Source organism: Equus caballus, chromosome 1, assembly GCF_041296265.1.
Source record: "Equus caballus isolate H_3958 breed thoroughbred chromosome 1, TB-T2T, whole genome shotgun sequence".
Lineage (NCBI taxonomy): Eukaryota > Metazoa > Chordata > Mammalia > Perissodactyla > Equidae > Equus > Equus caballus.
The window spans coordinates 28707871-28723949 of NC_091684.1; the positions used below are offsets into that span (position 1 = coordinate 28707871).

Below are 16079 nucleotides of genomic sequence, written 5' to 3' on the forward strand. Positions count from 1 at the left end.
CGACGCGAGAGGCTCGCCGCTGCGGGTTGGGGGCGCCCTGGGTTGCCATAAAGTGAATGGGCTCTGGAGTTGGGTGGCAGTCCACGGCGAGGCTCACTCCCTCCCTCAGCGTGTCTAGGAGCGTTGGAGCGGAGCGGCGGCCCGGGCACAGGGGGGCGGCCCCCACCCCGGCCGGGTGCCCGGCCCCTGGCCCCTGCCTGCCCTCCAGACTGCGGCCGCCGCCGCCGCTGCCGGGAGCCTGCCTGCTGCGGGACTCACTGTGAGTGCTTGACCACGCGGGGGACAGGGGCTCACAGGGCCGAGGGGCCATGGCTGGACTTCGGGATCCCTAAAACAGGACGTGGGTCGCCTGAACCGGGGAACGGTGCCTGGGGAACGGGTCGAGACTAGGAGGGTGGACTGCAGACCCGGGGCCAGGACTTTGGAAAACGGAAACTGAGCGTCAGGACTCGGGGACAGGAGACTCAGGGGATCCGGAGGGAAGCCGAAGACATGAAGCCAGGATAGGAGCTCCGCGAAGCAGGGAGTAGAGAGTCGGGAAACCATTACCAGAAAGCGCCCTGGAACCTGAAGGCGCGAGGCAGGCAGCCAGGGAGTGAAAGAGGTTGCTGAGGCCCTGGCCAGCTGGGGGAGCTGGTGGCGGCTGCCCAGCATAGGGACAGTTGGCAGCACCCGACGCCCCTCGGCAGGGGCTCAGACTCCAGGGCCTGGGAGCAGGGGTGCGTCTGGTGGCACACGCTTCTCTTCCCAGCTGCTTCGCAGTTGGGATGGGAGCTGTGTTGTGAGAGCCCAGCCGCAACCGAGTCAGATGGCCGCTGTGCGGTTGGCAGGGCCGAGGCTGGGCAGCCCGAATGACCAGGCGACGAGTCTGCCGTGTCCAGCTTGGAATGTCAGGGCCCAGATGGGTCCCGGCCTGGGGCCGCCACCGAATCGGACGGAATGTCGGCAGAGCGCGGGGCTCGGAGCGGACAGAATGTCCGGGGCGGCGAGGTGGGTCTCTTCGGAGCAGGCGCTGCGTGTGTCCGGCAGCGGCGGACAGAATGTCCCTGGCCGAGTGGCGTATTCATCTACCGGGCAGCGCCTGCCCAGCTGCTGCATATGCAGTGGGGTTTCTGTGGTGGTTTGCTTAGAATCCCAGCTCACACTTTGCAAACTTGTTTCTGTTCCTAGGGACTGCGGCCGGGAGCAGGGAGTGAGAGTAAAGGCTGCAGCCTGGCCTTAGGGTGGAGTGACGCTGGGAGACATGCCCTCTCCAACCCAGACTAGATCCAAGCATCACCCCTAGACTTCCAGAACCCAAATTTGAAGAGAGAAAGCCAGTGGTGGGAATGCCAGTGGGAATCAAGACCAGGGAAGGAAGGAATGAACCACAAAGGGCAATGGGAGGGGAAGGAGGAGCCCAGCACAAGCCCCTGACAGCCTCAGTTCCTTCACAAACTCGGAGTCAGCCCCTAATACCGTTACAGCTGACCAGACACCCCCAGACTCATTGCCTGAGTATCAGCAGACTAGAGAATCCTTCCCTGCAGGGGCAGGAGCAAGAGCCCAGGCTGGAAGAGAAAATTGCAGCCGTTTAGGAAAGCAAACCCTGTGGTCTTGTTTCCCTTTTTGCTTCCTCAGCTCCACCAATCCCAACACCAGCTTGGTGGCTGAGAAGAGTTAGGAAGGAGACACATGGAATCCAAACTCTGAGGTCAACATGGGGCCTATATGGCCCTCCAAGTCTGGTTGGGAAGGATGTCTCAGCCCTATCAACTGCCCCGTTTGCTTTCCCTGTAGCTGGGGAAGGGCCCTGATTCTTTTGGACCCATACAGTGACTACCCAGCCTGACCCCAGCTCTTTAACCAGAGCCTTGTTAAGCTGAAGGGAACAGAGCGGAGAGAACTTTCCCAGTCTATGTAAGTGAGCAAAACAACCCAGCTGGGGGCTGAGTTTTCGTGGAGACAAGTGCAAGGTGATGTGTTTAACGATGAGTAATCTAAACAAGTGAGGCTCACCCTTTCTCACTTCCCACCCATGAGTGGCATACAATACAACCCCCATACTCCCACCTCCATTCCACAATTTTAAAGTTTGCTTATCCCTGGCTAGGACATTGTTTCTCAACCGTTTTTGTCACTTGCCCCCTTTTGATAAATAGAGAGTCACACCCCAATACTCCCACTACATTCTGATACCCTTTTCAGGGGTTTGTGCTGCCATCACCTTTGAAAATCACTGAATTTATGGGTGAAATGAAAGGCTCTGAGCCAGGAAAGGAACAGGGAAGGCATTACAGATGGTTCCCTGGAGACTTTAACCCAAGATCTGCTTTTGCCAAAAAGGCCAAAGAGAATAGCATTATAATGAAGAAGACTGGAAACAAAAGACAGAACCTTCTCCCATCCTTGCATAAAACCACCTAGCTGAGTGCTTGTCTAGTTACTGGCTCTTAGGGAGAATGTCATGGGCCTAGAAAGGGTCAGAGACTGGTCGGCATAACAGGGTGCCAGGGTCTGCTGGAGATCGCAGACTTCAAAGTTTAGGCCGCTGGACAGTGAGATAGGATGGAAAACCACAAAATAATTAAAGGTCTAGATAAGCAGAAGACGTTTGCTCCCCAAATCCTAAAACCAGAGATGAGGGGGCCTCTTAGAACTGGAGTGATGCAAGCTCAGGATGAATAGGAAAATGTTCCTTGGCACACAGTGGGCAGCAAACTTCCAGAGCTCATTTCCAGAGAGTGGTAGAGGCAGGAAATAGAAATGGAATCCTTCAGGGCTTGGGAGGATCAGTGCATGTCAGAGCCACAAATGGCTGCTGGGGTGGAGGGGGCGAGGAATGGAAGAGCTCAGTCCCTGGTCTTAGGAGAACCGGATTCGAATCTCTTCAATCTGTGTAACCTTGGACAAATTTGTCTTATTAGAGGTGAAATAGGGATGGTCATTCCTGCCACTCAAGATGGTTGTAAGAGTTAAATGAAATCATGTATATGAAAGCCCTTCATAAATGGAGAATTACTACAGAAATAAGAAGCATTATCGCTATTATTATGGCCAAACTTAAGTTCCTTGTAACCACAGAATCTTTGTTTGGAAAGGTGGAGTCTCAAGTCTTAGATCAGCCTAAGAGCATCCCTGATCCAGACACAGGGAGATTCTCAAGGACAGACGGAACACCCTATCCCAGGCTTCAGAAGCCAGCTACTACCCAAGCCTCTCTCTAAGAGTTCCAGGGAGCTCCCAAAATGCTTAGCTTCTCTACCAGGCCAGATATCCTGATCTGATCCCTGACAGTCTTCTGCTCAAGGATGTGACTATGAGCCCAGAACCCAGGTCCAAGAAGGGAGGGCAGGGGAGACAGGCTGGAGTTGAGTTGGGGGTGGGCATGAAAGAAGGATGGAGCCACACAAATCTTTTCTTCTCCATTTACTCTAAATGATGTTTCCTAGAGTGTGAGGGAGGGAGATGACAGCTAACCTGAAGGGTCCATTAGGTCCTGAGCTTTGGGATTATCTAAAGTGTCTAGCCCATGGTCATCAACAGGGATCCATGCTAACAGTGATGGGGAGAGAAAGGAAAAGAAGATAGGCTGTGGAGTGAAAAAGAGCAGCTTTCAAAACTCTCTGCACTCCTTTTCCATTGCCTCCCCTTGGGCCCTTCTTTACTTTACACCTCTCAGTATTATTTTCCCTTTCCTATCTCTCCCCTGCCCAATGCATTCTGCTCACCATTGCCAAAAAAAGGTCCCAAAGATGCTGCTTTTATGTCACTCCCCTGCTTACAAGACTCCAGTGACTCCTACTGCTTGGAGCAATGTCCCTCAGTGGGGAGGTGGGGTGGGAGAGGGAGTTATAGGAGTGGGAGAGGCTCCCATGATGCTGAACATGGCCTATCTTCCTGGCGTGGCGATGTCACTTGAAGATGTCACTTGGAGATTTGGAGAGAAAACTTTATTTTTATATTAAAACAGACACAATTTAAGTATAGAGTAGAATGTAAAATTAGCTTCAATTTTTAACAGAAGGCTGGAGATCACAAAGAAATTTCATACTGGTAGCAGCTGTTTCAGGTTGTGCGCCTAGTTTCCCAGGGTGATATTCTCTTACTAGGCTTAGGGGTGTTTTGATGGAAAAGCTGGAGATGCTGTAGCCTAGGCTGTATCAAACCTGAAATACCACCCTTGCCCCTCATTGGAGGCACCCTCAGCCTGATGCATTTTTCTCTGATGATTTCCCATTGCCTACACTGGGACCCCGGACAAGCTAGGCTCCCTGTTGCCCTCTGAAACTGCCAGCTCATTCCCAATACTACTCTATTACTTAGAAGCCTCTGCCCCTTCTCTGCCTTCCCAGTCCCCAGCTCAGCCATGTGCTACATTCTCCCAGCCCCCAAACTTGATACCATCTTACATGGGCTTCCATTTCTCTGATCTCCCCAATCTGAGAATCAGGCCCATGCAGCCCAGCGTTCGTTCCATCCTGTGCTCTGTTTGCCTTCCCAGACTGTAGGCTCCTAGAAGTTAGGGTCTGTGTCTTACCATTCTTGGGGATCTGTTTAAGCACCTAACACTTGCTGAAGGAAAGTAGGAAGGAAGGGAGGGAAGGGTGTGGGGGCCGACTTCTCTGATCCCTGATTTACCCCTTGATAAATTCAGTGCATGGAATCATTGCTGCCTCCATCTGAGTCTTAGGGTTTCCTCTTGGGACTGTGAACCTTGTCTATAGCTGTCTTCATTTGCTCCCATTTGCTCACTGCAGTTAAGGAGACCAGACAGTTTGGGTGCTCAGCATCCCTAATGAACATGATGCTGTGTGCGCCTATGGGCCTCACTTCAGTTTCAGGTTTATGGGATAGTTCCATACTAGTTTAGGGCCCTGGTTTATACCTATTCGCCAACTTGCTGCTTGCCGAGCTGAGCCACAGCATCACAACTCCATCCCCTCTTATCTTCCTCTTCATTCAGTCCCTGCAAGGGAAAATTTTCTCCCATTTCAGTTCCAGGGTTTGCCTCCTGCCTTGGGCATTATTATTGCAACTACTTGGGGGCTCTCTGGCTGTGGCCATGGTTTACCCTTTGGCTTCAAGACACAAGGCAGCTGCCTTCTTGCCATGAGCTTTTGTCCCTTGGAAACCATGGCCTCCCCACTATGGCCTCTCTGGCCTGTGACAGTCTCTGCTCTCCACCTTAGTGTATCTTGGTTGTTTTGTTCTTGCTGCCATCCATGACAGCTTCCTGTAATTCCAGCCTGTACTTCAGAATCAGAGAATGCCTGTAGGCCCTGTATTCTCCCTAGGGGTGGGATTGCCACCCTCACACCAGTAGTGCCTGGGCCCTTAAGGGTGTGTCAGAAAGGCCAGAAGTGGGGCAGACAGCCCATCCCAGAGTTGGACTCAGCACTATTGTTATCTCTTGATTCTCTTTGGCCCTGTCTGGTATTTCCTACCAGCATTCACCAAACCTGAGGCTTCCAGACCTCCTGCTTCCAAACCTGTCCACTGAGGGAGGCGAAGTCCCTGGCCTCAGTCCCAACTCCCCAGCTTCCTGACCCCCAGCAACTTGAGGGGAGCTTAATCTTCAGCCAGCCGGTCTCCAGCTCAGACAACAGCTTGGCACCCCCAGCCTCTGCCTGACCAGCCCACCCAGACATGAGTCTGCCAGAGGCCTATGCCCCCACCCTCTATCTCTATTGCCTGCCTGGCTATAGTGTTCTTGCCTTTTCAGTTTCACGGTCTCAGCTTCATCCCCTCTCTCTGCTATTACTAACCCGGTCAAGAGCCTGAAGACTTTATTCTTCCCTTTACCAATCCTTGGTCCCCAAACTGGCTCCCAGCTTGGATCACTCTGCTCATTTGGCTCTCACCTTATTGCCTGGGACTTCCTTTATGTTTGGCACAGAGTGCTCACAACACACATTGCATCCCTCTCTAAAATGCAGCATACTCATCTTTATTCACCAGAGAATTCTTCACTGGGAAATAAAGGGTCTAGGGAAGTGAGCCACTTAAGCAAGGGCAGAGACAAGGATGAGGTCTTATTTACCACTCTATCCTCCGTGCCTTACTCAATGCCTAGCTCACAGAAGGTGCCAAATAAACATCTGTTCAATGATTGAGGAAAAAAAAAAAATACTTGGATAGAGTTTTATCCTTATCCATTTTTACATGTTATGTTTTATTTTAACCTCATAACAATACTGAAGGTAGTTAAGCAAGAGATTATGATCTCCCTTTTAGAGATGAAAAAATATGCCCAGAGAGGTAAAGTAATTTGCCAAGTATGCACAGCTAGTAAGCTGGGGAGCCAGGACACGAACCCAGATCTTTTAACTCCAAACTGAATTTCTTTGGGCTATACCAGATTACTTCCCTAAGAGGGGCCTGAGCAGTTTCTGGCCCCACTCCCACCCCATCCTCTTCCTCCAGCATTTTCATGCCTTCTCCCCACTCAGTCAAACAGGCTCTCCTCAGCAGCCACTGAATGTAGACCACTCCCCTGGCCCCTTAGCCTCCTCCTCCCCAACAGAGTCCTTAGTTTCTGGGACTGAAAGCTGAGGTTCAGAGGGGCCAGGAAGGGGAGGGGGAAGGGTAGTGGCTAGCTCCAAAACAGCCAAGGCAGCTGTCCCTGTCACAGAGAGAGGAGACTGTGTGACGGTGTATGTCTGTCTGCCTGAATGTGGGAGCGCATGTGTGGGAGAGTGTGTGTTTGTACGCCTCTAACTCCAAGTCCAAGTGCTTATTTTGTCTGAGTGGGGGCCCATGTGTGTCTGTCTGTCTCTGGGAACACACAGCCTGAACTCTGCTTTCTCTGCCTCATTTTTTACCCTGGCCCTTATCTCTCCTCACCCTGCCTCCCTCTGCTGAAATAAAGGGTGAAACCAGGACACACAGGTATGGAATGCTGGGGGAAAGGGAGTTTGGAAAATTGGAAGTCTAGAGTCAAAGCAGACTGGAAGGATGAATGGCAGTGGTGGATTTAGCTTTCCCTACAGGCGAAGCCAAGTGTCCCTCTTTTCCCTGCTCTGTGTTGCTCTCGTGGCCTCTGGAGAACTCAGGGGCATTCTTTGCATTTTGAGCGCATCTTGGATATAAAGTGAGAGGAGACTTCAGAGCACCCCTTTTTCTAGCTGTCAGTTCTAAGTCTGCCCAGCTATTTTGGAAGAGCTATTAGTCAAGGCTGCCACAGGTCTCTCCCAAGGGCACCTCTCTTCTATCAGAGCATCACTGGGCCAGCCCCAAGCCCCTAGCTCCTGACCTCAACCTGGAAGGGGAGGTAAGCTGAGCACCCCCACAGCTGGCCTGACTTCTTTCCTTCCTTCCAGGGTTCCCTTCAGCTCTGCCTCTCGAACCCTAGGAAAAGGTCCAAGGTCTAGGCCCCTCTGCCTGTGGAAAGAACAGGGACTGTTTCTCAACCTCCTGCCTTGACCTCTGTCCCACCCCCAATCTCACTTAGGGGGCGGAGGGCAGCTGTCACCTCTGAGCTGGTTGAGGGGGCATTACCATGTGCAAATACAGGCCACTGCCCATCTGTGCCTCCCTGAGAAAGGCTCCTAATAAATTCAGAGCAGCCAAGTGACATACATCTCAATCAAGGCTAATCCACCACATTAATGCCACCTTGCACAGCCTGCATTAAGTCCCTGTTAATGGGGAGGCACATGAACCCCTCCCACCCAGCTCTTCACCCCTGTTCTTTTTCCCTAGCCTGCTTTGGTTCTCCTCTGACCAAGAGGCATCCGGAGTTCTTGAGACCCACTGGTGCCCCTTTCCCTTCCTCCCAGCAAAGAGGCCTGGGAGAGTCAGCGGGAAAGAGGACTCTGCAGGGAAGACTTGGAGAGGGACCCAGGCAGGTGCCTGGGCAACGTCAGGTGAGGTTTGGGATAGGAAGGTTTGGGATAGGGTAGGAAGGTGGTATTAAGAAGCACATGTCTACTGCCTGGGGTGGGCCTAGTAAAGGCCATGCATGAGAGCGGAACAGTGACTAGTGTGATGCGATGTGTGTCTGGAGACATAGAAGCAGACAGGATGGGAACCCCTAGTGATTTTCAAACTTTTTTTGATCCTGGAAGGCTTTCTTCAAATGAAATCTCTCCAGAAGGCATAAACAGGACAGACAAAGGCAGGGCTGCCTGAGTTGAAGCAGACCCAGCAAGGCCAGGCTAGAGTTCTATCCCTGAGGCTAGCCCCGAGTCCCAGTCCTTGAGGGGGTTTCCGATAGGGCCCCAAAGGACACAACTTGAAAAAGCAAGGAAAGAAAAAGCGTTAGGGGGCTGACCTGGTGGCACAGCGGTTAAGTGCACAGGTTCCAATTCGGCGGCCCGGGCTTCACTGCTTCAGATCCCAGGTGCGGACACAGCACCGATTGGAAAGCCATGCTGTGGTGGGCATGCCACATAGAAAGTAGAGGAAGATGGGCACGGATGTTAGCTCAGGGCCAGTCTTCCTCAGCAAAAAGAGGAGGATTGGCAGCAGATGTTAGCTCAGGGCTAATCTTCCTCAAAAAAACAAAAAAAGAAAAAGAAAAAGAAAAAGCACTAGCTTAGGAGTCTCCCAGACATGCTTCAGATCCCAGTTCCACTACTTACAAGCTCTGTGACCTTAATTGTTACTTCCAGACACAGTTTCCTCACCTGAAAAAGGGTGATAATGCTTAAGACTAACGTATTCTTGTGAAGGGAGAGATGATGAAGTGAATGTACAAGGGAGTACTCACAAATGAGAGCAGTGACTATCCTTGTGGGAGAAATATCAGGCCTGGTCTAAAATTAAATCTGTCCCACTGGACAGTGAATAACAGAGGTTCCGGCTGCATCTCAGGTGTGATTGGCCAAGGGGCATGTATGAGTTTATGGGGATATTGGGCATTCATGTGAGAGGGAATTAAAGTTTTGAAGATGTGCGATAGTAGTAGTCTTCATTAATTCAATCACTATCACCACCAACTGCGCATCAAGCACAGTTCTAGGCGCCCAGCAGTGAAGAGAACTAAGTCTAGCATGTATACCCGTACATAAGACCTCTGAGTGTACACCTTTTTGCCCTTGGGCTGCTGTTGCCCCCTTCTATCCCAGGGCACCCCGCACACAGGTAGCTTTACGTCCGTGGCTGAGAAAGGGCACAGTGAACTTGTGGGGAAACACTCTTGGGAACTGGATAAGCCAGAGATTTTAGTCCCATTAACCTGTTGTGTCTTCTCTTCCCTCCAGAGTCCTCCCTCCATGGAGTTTGGCCTGCTCAGCGAGGCGGAGGCCCGCAGCCCGGCCCTCTCGCTGTCGGATGCCGGCACTCCCCACCCCGCCCTCCCAGAACACGGCTGCAAGGGCCAAGAGCACAGCGGTGAGCGCGCCCCCTTCTGGGCGTGGGGGAGATAACAGCTCAATCCTTGCTCAGGGTGGGACCCGGGAGCGGAAGCCCGGGTGCGAGCGAGCGGGCGGTGGAGGAGGTCCCCCAGCCAGAGAATCCGCGCAGGCCTGGGCGCCCTGTGACCTGGCCCGCACCCGGCCCCCAGACTCGGAGAAGGCTTCGGCTTCGCTGCCCGGCGGCTCCCCGGAAGACGGCTCGCTGAAGAAGAAACAGCGGCGGCAACGCACGCACTTCACCAGCCAGCAGCTGCAGGAGCTGGAGGCGACCTTCCAGAGGAACCGCTACCCAGACATGAGTACGCGCGAAGAGATCGCCGTGTGGACCAACCTCACCGAGGCCCGCGTGCGGGTACAGCCGTCCCAGACCTGCAACCCTCCCCCTCCCCCGAGCCTCCCTCTCGCGCGCCGCCCAGCGACTAGCTCCGGAACCAGCGGCCTGTGGTTCTGCTCTGCCTGCCCCATCCCCGGACCCAACACCCCACGCCCCGGGCCCCGGTCCACTGCCGCACACGCCCTTCTTTCCACCAACCTCCGAGCGCTGCTCTTGCTCCACGCTCTCACTCCAGGCCGTGCGTTTCTTCTACCCTGACGCTGTCTCTTGTTCTCCTCTTCACCCTTCCTTGACCCCATCCTGCTAGTCCCCTCCCCAGACCGCGTCGCCCCGGACTCAGCCCTGCCGCCCACTGCTTCTGTTCTCAGCTCCCTGACTCCGTGCACTCCTCGGGCTTCTCCACGACGCTCATTCCCGTCTCCAGCCACCACATCTGGTTGATCCTCAGGACGGCGCCGGCTTGAAGCCCCGTCTGGGCGACCCACCCACCGGCCGCGCTGCCCCGGTCCGGGTCCCCCGCTCGGCTCCGGGCCCTGACGGCCTTTCTCCCATGCCCGCAGGTGTGGTTCAAGAACCGGCGCGCCAAGTGGCGAAAGCGCGAGCGCAGCCAGCAGGCGGAGCTGTGCAAGGGCGGCTTCGCGGCGCCGCTCGGGGGGCTGGTGCCGCCCTACGAGGAGGTGTACCCCGGCTACTCGTACGGGAACTGGCCGCCCAAGGCGCTCGGCCCGCCGCTCGCAGCCAAGACCTTCCCGTTCGCCTTCAACTCGGTCAACGTGGGGCCTCTGGCTTCGCAGCCCGTCTTCTCGCCACCCAGCTCCATCGCCGCCTCCATGGTGCCGTCGGCTGCGGCCGCCCCGGGCACCGTGCCAGGTCCCGGGGCCCTGCAGGGCCTGGGCGGGGGGCCCCCCGGGCTGGCTCCGGCGGCAGTGTCCTCTGGGGCAGTGTCCTGCCCTTACGCCTCGGCCGCGGCAGCCGCAGCTGCAGCCGCCTCCTCCCCCTACGTATATCGGGACCCGTGTAACTCGAGTCTGGCCAGCCTGAGGCTCAAGGCCAAACAGCACGCCTCTTTCAGCTACCCCGCCGTGCCCGGGCCGCCCCCGGCCGCCAACCTCAGTCCGTGCCAGTACGCCGTAGAACGGCCTGTATGAGCTGCCCGGCCCGTGGATCCTCCTCGAGGGCGGGGCTAATAATTCACAGCCTCCCCGGCCTGGGGTCGTCTTGAGTGGCTTGCCCTCGCTCCGGGGTCTGAGAGGGGCGCTTGGCGCAGCTGGAGAGGGCGGCCGGCTCAGGAGAGAGCCTTCCCCCTCCCAGCCCTGAGGGGTGGACTGGGCCCTACACACGCTCCGCGCCCCTGGGACTAAGGCCAGGAACAGGGACCACTTCCCCGGGGGCCAACTCACCCTTGGCCCACCCCGCCTTCTCCAGACTCTCCCTTCCCCGTTTTCAAAGATGACTGAAATAAACGTGCGCGGACTGTCAAAGGCCTGATGATTCAGAGTTGCGGTTGAGCTCACCGCCGGCCCCCACCCCCCCCCCACGCCTCCCCCCCCTCCCCACGGCTCCCCCCCACCCCACCCCACGCCCCATGTCTAAAGGAGAGCTGGGTGTACAGGAAAGAGGTGAAGGCCCAGGCTTCTAGGGCTTCAGTCCCTCTCAGTCGCTAACATCAGGATGGGGAAGCCTGGGGATTCCTGGAGCAGAGGGGCGCACGCGTGCGTGTATGTATGCATGGCTTGAGGATTAGCTACTCGGCCGGCGTTGGCCAAAGCTGGTGCTGCGGCGCCACCTCGTGGCCTCATGGAGAATAACTGGAAGGTCAGCTCTCGAACGCTTACTTGCAGGTGTCAATTCTGCAACCTAAGAAGCCTACGACATTAGATAAGTTACTCTGCCTTTCTGCACCTGTTTCTCACTGTTCCTGTGAGGGACTTGGGTCTCTAACAGCAATAAAATTCTGGTTTGTAACGGACATTTATTAAGCGCCTACCAGGCCTAGGATTTTTATTGAGTGTTTGTGTGTGTGCCTCTCATCCTTCCACACACCCTCCTAGGCATCTCACCCACTACTCATCCCACTGCCAGCACCCCTCTCCCATCGCAGCAGTCCCCTTCTTCCCTCAAATCCAAAAACTCCAAAACCCTCGTTGAAATGTTTAATTAAAAAAATAGGGCAAGAGGAAGAAAGATTTATGGATAGAAATATAAATAACTCAGCTCTGGGGATCTTCCTCAGTCTCATTCCCATCCTAGGGCCTGCCTGGCCTTCACATTAGACACAGAAATATCAAAGTACTAGATCACACCCTCATCCCAGGGGTGATGCTTCTTGTCTGTCATAACTTCCTACCACCGTGGGGCACACATCCCATGGGGAAACCATGAAGGGAAGGCGTCCTAACCATTCTCCCAAACCTAAGCTGAGCCCCTCGGTGCCCTGGGGAAGAGAGAGCCTGGGGATCCTTCTTTTTATCCAACCCTTCATTGGCTCTTGGTCTTGGCTTTGACCTTGGGCATTAGGTAGGTTTGATGGAAGAAGCGGGCAAAGAGGATGAAATAGGTCATATACAAGACGCAGGACCAGAAGAGCTGTTTCGATGTGCTGTGGCATCCCGGATCCTGTCTCCAGATGTGATTCAGGATGCTAACAAAGGCTCCCATAAACATCTGCAGGATCTGCAGGCTGGTGATGAGCATGGGCAACCACCTGGGAGCTGTTACTTTGGCAGCCTTCAGAGTGTAGTAGGTGTACATGATGGCGTGCACACCGTAGTTCATGGTCATGAACCAGGCGCCTGAAGACACTTTGTCCTTGTATCCATAGCTCGTGTACAGCAGCACTGTGCTGTGGTGGTACCAGTGCACAAAGCTGAGTGGCCGCTTACGCAGGATGATGAAGGCCGTGTCTCCTGGGAAACAGGGAGTCACAGCTGGCATACCACCCAGTGTTGGGACCACCGTCGGCATTGGATTTGGGGGCATGGGGGAAATTCTCAGGACGGGGAGAGGCGTCTTTATGTCAGAGTTTGAACAGGGGCTTGGGTGAGAGGTGTTGTTAGGACCCAGGGGTGGGGAAGGGACTCTCCATGTGATGGGTGAGGGGTCCCTGAGGAGGGATGCAGTTGACTGGGCACCTGAGAAACAAAGCCTTGCCACTCACCAAGTTCAATGATCTTGCTGAAAAGAAAGAGGCAGGACCAGCATCTGACTACGGGATCTTGGATGTGGCTGGAGAAGCACACAGTTTGACCTAGGTTCCCCCTGAGTAGCAGGATCCCCATATGGCTCCATGTCCTCACTGCCCCCAGGATGCTGATATGGGACAGAGGAAAAAGGTGTAAGGGTCATCCCCAGATACCAATCCCCCCTCCCCCCTCAGCCTGGTCAGGTCACTGGCCCAAGCTCCGCCACCTCTCCACCCTTCCAGGGGAGATGGGTCACAGCTTCTGAGATCCTGAGCCCAATCTCGTAGATCCAACCAGTAATGGAGAGGAGAGGAGGGCTGGGAAAGGACCAGGGAATGCTGGAGGACAGGACTGAAAGGTGAGTTAGGAAATAGGGTTCTTGGGATGGGTAGGAGCATGGCGGGGGGCGGGGGGGGGAAGGATGAGGGAGATCGAAGTAGTTTGGGGGAGGAAATTTGGGAAGGAGGGGCTGGGGAAGTTATTGGAAGGTCTTAGGAGAGGCTGTTAGATGCTGAGAGTATTAGAGGCTGGAGAAATTTGTTGGAAGTCCACAGACTTCATGAGCACGAGAGAGCAGAGACTGCCAGCTTGGAGCCTGGGGAAGAAGGAAAACAGGGTAACATGGGAGAAGGGTGGAAGCTGGGGAGGGGAGCTAGAGCTGAGAGGATGGGATAGGGAGTGAGTTAGGGGGCAGCTTGGAGAGCTGATGCAACTGAGGTTTCTAGAAAGCTTTTAGGGATAAAATGAGGGTCTCTAGCCTACAGGATAGGCGGGAAGTCGGGGGAGGAGTGTCTTACCTGAAGACTGCAAGGCAGAAGGACCAAAGGATGAGAGGCCCCCGCAGGCTGAAGCCCTTCCGTGCCTTCATGTAGTTCTGCCCCACAAAGATGAGCAGCAGGTAGATCAGAACTACGAGGAATGAGGCTGCCCTGGCAGGCAGAAGGCAGAGGGGATGGGCCCATGGGTGGGTGCTGGTTAGAGGAATCCCCACTCAACTCTCCAGGTGAGTGCTCTCGGTTGGAGTCCCACTCTACCATTTACTAGCAGTGTGACACTGGAAAACCTACTTAGTTCTCTGAGCCTCAGTTTCCTTATCTGTAAAGGGGGAATAAGACTCCTCTCCTGACACCGTTAATATTTATAAAATACCTAGCACAGGCCAGGGACTACATCCAAGGTTTCTATGCTTATTGCTCTCTCAGTGGGGTTGGGAGTGGGTGACTTGGCTGCTGGCCCAGCCTAGAAGCAACCCACGCCCCGTGGGGTAAGAAGAATGTGGCAAAAGCTCTGCCTGCTTAGGTCACAAAGACAGCCCATGAACACCTCTGAGAAGCTTTCGGGCAAAGCCAGAGAGCCTGGGGAAATCCTCGAAGACCTCCCTGGCTTTGCCTCCTTCTCCACAGCAGGGACGGTGGAGCATTTGGGAAACATCGTGATAATTGTGAAGGGCAGGCTGTCCCTGGACGCCAGCACTGTGCAGGCGCGGCCACGAAGGACGGAGAAGAGTCGCTTCCAAGGTGGGTGGGAGAAGGAATTCAGATAACCCCCATTCCTCAGAGGCCAATTCTCACTACATTCTTTCCCCTTGGTTTCCGTCTCCTCCCACATTCCTCAGCCCATCCTCTATTTCTGCCTTTTTCTCTTTCCCCCAGCTTTACTCTCTTTGAGGGGCCACACCACTTGCACCTTGGACAGCGGAGATGTGGAGCCAGTACAGGAGAGTCTGATACCTTTGCTCTCCAAGAAAATCATTGCAGGCGTTCAGCGCCTCCCCCCGCACCACCCCAACTAGCAGTCATCAGGGTCGGGCCCCTGGCACGGCCCTTCCCCTTCCGCAGGTCTCACCAGTACTCCTCCAAAAAGGGCCTCATGTCCTGGAACAGCTCAAAGTTGTAGGGCTGTAACACCTGCCCTGTTTCCTCTGACACATTCAGGGCTGTGACCATTTCGTTCTGCAGACGTCGAGGTCGAGAGCTTCGGGAGCCGGGAAAGAGGTTAGAGGGCCAAGGATACAGCGAACCTTGGGGCGGGACGGAACGAGCCAAGGATCAAGGAACTCCGCGGGAAACGGAGGAGCGTCGGATTCAGGCCGGCCGCGGCAGCTCAGCCCGCTTCCTCCGCGGCCGCCACTGGGGTATACAAGGCGGAATTGCAAAGCGGCGGAGCCAGGCGGCGCGACGCCCCCTCCCTGCGCCCGGCGGGTATCCAATCTCGACCAAGACACGCCCCTGTCCCGCCCCTGGGCAGCAGCCCGCTCTCGGATTGCTCGCCCTCAAGGGAGCCTCCCCTAGGCGCCTCGCAGGCCCCATCCCAAATACCGGTCGTAGGCCCTCGCCGCGCCCACTTTCCCATCCTTTTCGCTCCGAGCGCCTGCGCTCCCACCTGCTGGTTGGTTTAGCCCTTTTGGCCTTGCCACGTACCGGGACAGGCCCGTCTTCTTCTGGCCCTGCCAACTATAGCGTTTACTTCGGTTTGCATTAATCCCGACCTGAGGCAAGAGTAGAGGTGTCCTCAACCTCTGGTGCCCCCATCCAGAAATTGGGATGTCAGTTTCCCGCCTCCCTGAGACCCTAGGAAACCCAGGTCTGGAATGCGGATGAATCAGGCCCGGGAAGGGGCAGCAAAGAGCCTCTGTCGTAATTCCATCTGCCTCCTTCACGTTTGGTTGTGGGTGGGAGGGAGATGAATTTTAACAAATTTTATTGTTAGGGTTGTTGACGTTGATGTTTGGGGAGATGGTTGTTTAGGTTGTGGTTTCTTTACGGTTTTCCGAATTCCTGAACTGCTCCAGCCTGATACCTCATAATTAGCTTGGGGAGGAAATGGGCTCACCCTCTGGGCTTCTGGGATTACTGCCTTCAGGTTCCCTGGAGGCCTCCTGGGGTATGAGTGCCCTGCTTTTGTCTCCCCCAGGCTGTACTTGTCTAATCAAATCTACTTTTTCCTTGTCTGTGTACCCAGCCCCAAAGAAACAAATATTTTTTTCTATTTTATTTTTTTATTGAGGTTATGATAGTTTACAAGCCTGTGAAATTCCAGTTGTGCATTATTATTTGTCAGTCATATTGTAGGTGTGCCACTTCACCCTTTGTGCCCACCCCCCAACCCTCCTTCCCCCTGGTAACCACTAATCTGTTCTCTTTGTCCATGTGTTTGTTTATCTTCCACATGTGAGAAAGATGAGAGGTTGTCTTTCTCTATCTAGCTTATTTCGCCTAACGTAAT

General features: G+C 54.7%; 3 protein-coding genes across 21 annotated transcripts in view; 1 reads left to right on the forward strand and 2 right to left on the reverse strand.

Annotated features, from left to right (window-relative positions):
• The window catches only part of GBF1 (golgi brefeldin A resistant guanine nucleotide exchange factor 1), a 126553-nt gene extending 116298 nt beyond the window's left edge, over positions 1 to 10255 (reverse strand). For 10 of the 17 annotated variants that reach the window (XM_014733220.3, XM_070221979.1, XM_070221974.1 and 7 more), the window contains exon 1: positions 9871 to 9890. Coding sequence is in view for 4 of the 17 variants with exons in the window: in XM_070221986.1 (XP_070078087.1) it covers positions 9871 to 9971 (101 nt within the window). In the remaining 13 variants the exon portion in view is untranslated. Of the gene's footprint in view, positions 1 to 9870 lie in introns of all 17 variants that reach the window. The other 7 variants (XR_011421557.1, XR_011421555.1, XM_070221992.1 and 4 more) reach the window with 4 other exon arrangements.
• Positions 60 to 11153, forward strand: LOC111767454 (paired like homeodomain 3). 2 transcript variants are annotated; one of them, XM_070222258.1, is made up of 5 exons: positions 60 to 259; positions 7684 to 7847; positions 9186 to 9315; positions 9488 to 9690; positions 10233 to 11153. In XM_070222258.1, exons 3-5 carry the CDS (start codon positions 9198 to 9200, stop codon positions 10818 to 10820), a joined length of 909 nt encoding a protein of 302 aa, XP_070078359.1. In that variant the 5' UTR covers positions 60 to 259; positions 7684 to 7847; positions 9186 to 9197; the 3' UTR covers positions 10821 to 11153. The 2 variants fall into 2 exon arrangements, with proteins under 2 accessions (XP_070078359.1, XP_070078358.1); XM_070222257.1 differs by lacking the exon at positions 60 to 259 and having other exon boundaries at positions 7553 to 7847.
• Positions 11154 to 11811: 658 nt separating this feature from the next.
• On the reverse strand, positions 11812 to 15342 carry LOC111773424 (very long chain fatty acid elongase 3-like). Of its 2 annotated transcripts, none has more exons than XM_023640411.2 (4): positions 14700 to 15342; positions 13652 to 13783; positions 12830 to 12981; positions 11812 to 12578 (listed from the first exon to the last, which is right to left on the reverse strand). In XM_023640411.2, the coding sequence occupies exons 1-4, from the start codon at positions 14798 to 14800 to the stop codon at positions 12151 to 12153; spliced, it is 813 nt and encodes a 270-aa protein (XP_023496179.2). In that variant the 5' UTR covers positions 14801 to 15342; the 3' UTR covers positions 11812 to 12150. The 2 variants fall into 2 exon arrangements, with proteins under 2 accessions (XP_023496179.2, XP_070078427.1); XM_070222326.1 differs by having other exon boundaries at positions 13652 to 13728; positions 14700 to 15033.
• Between the last annotated feature and the right edge of the window lie 737 nt (positions 15343 to 16079).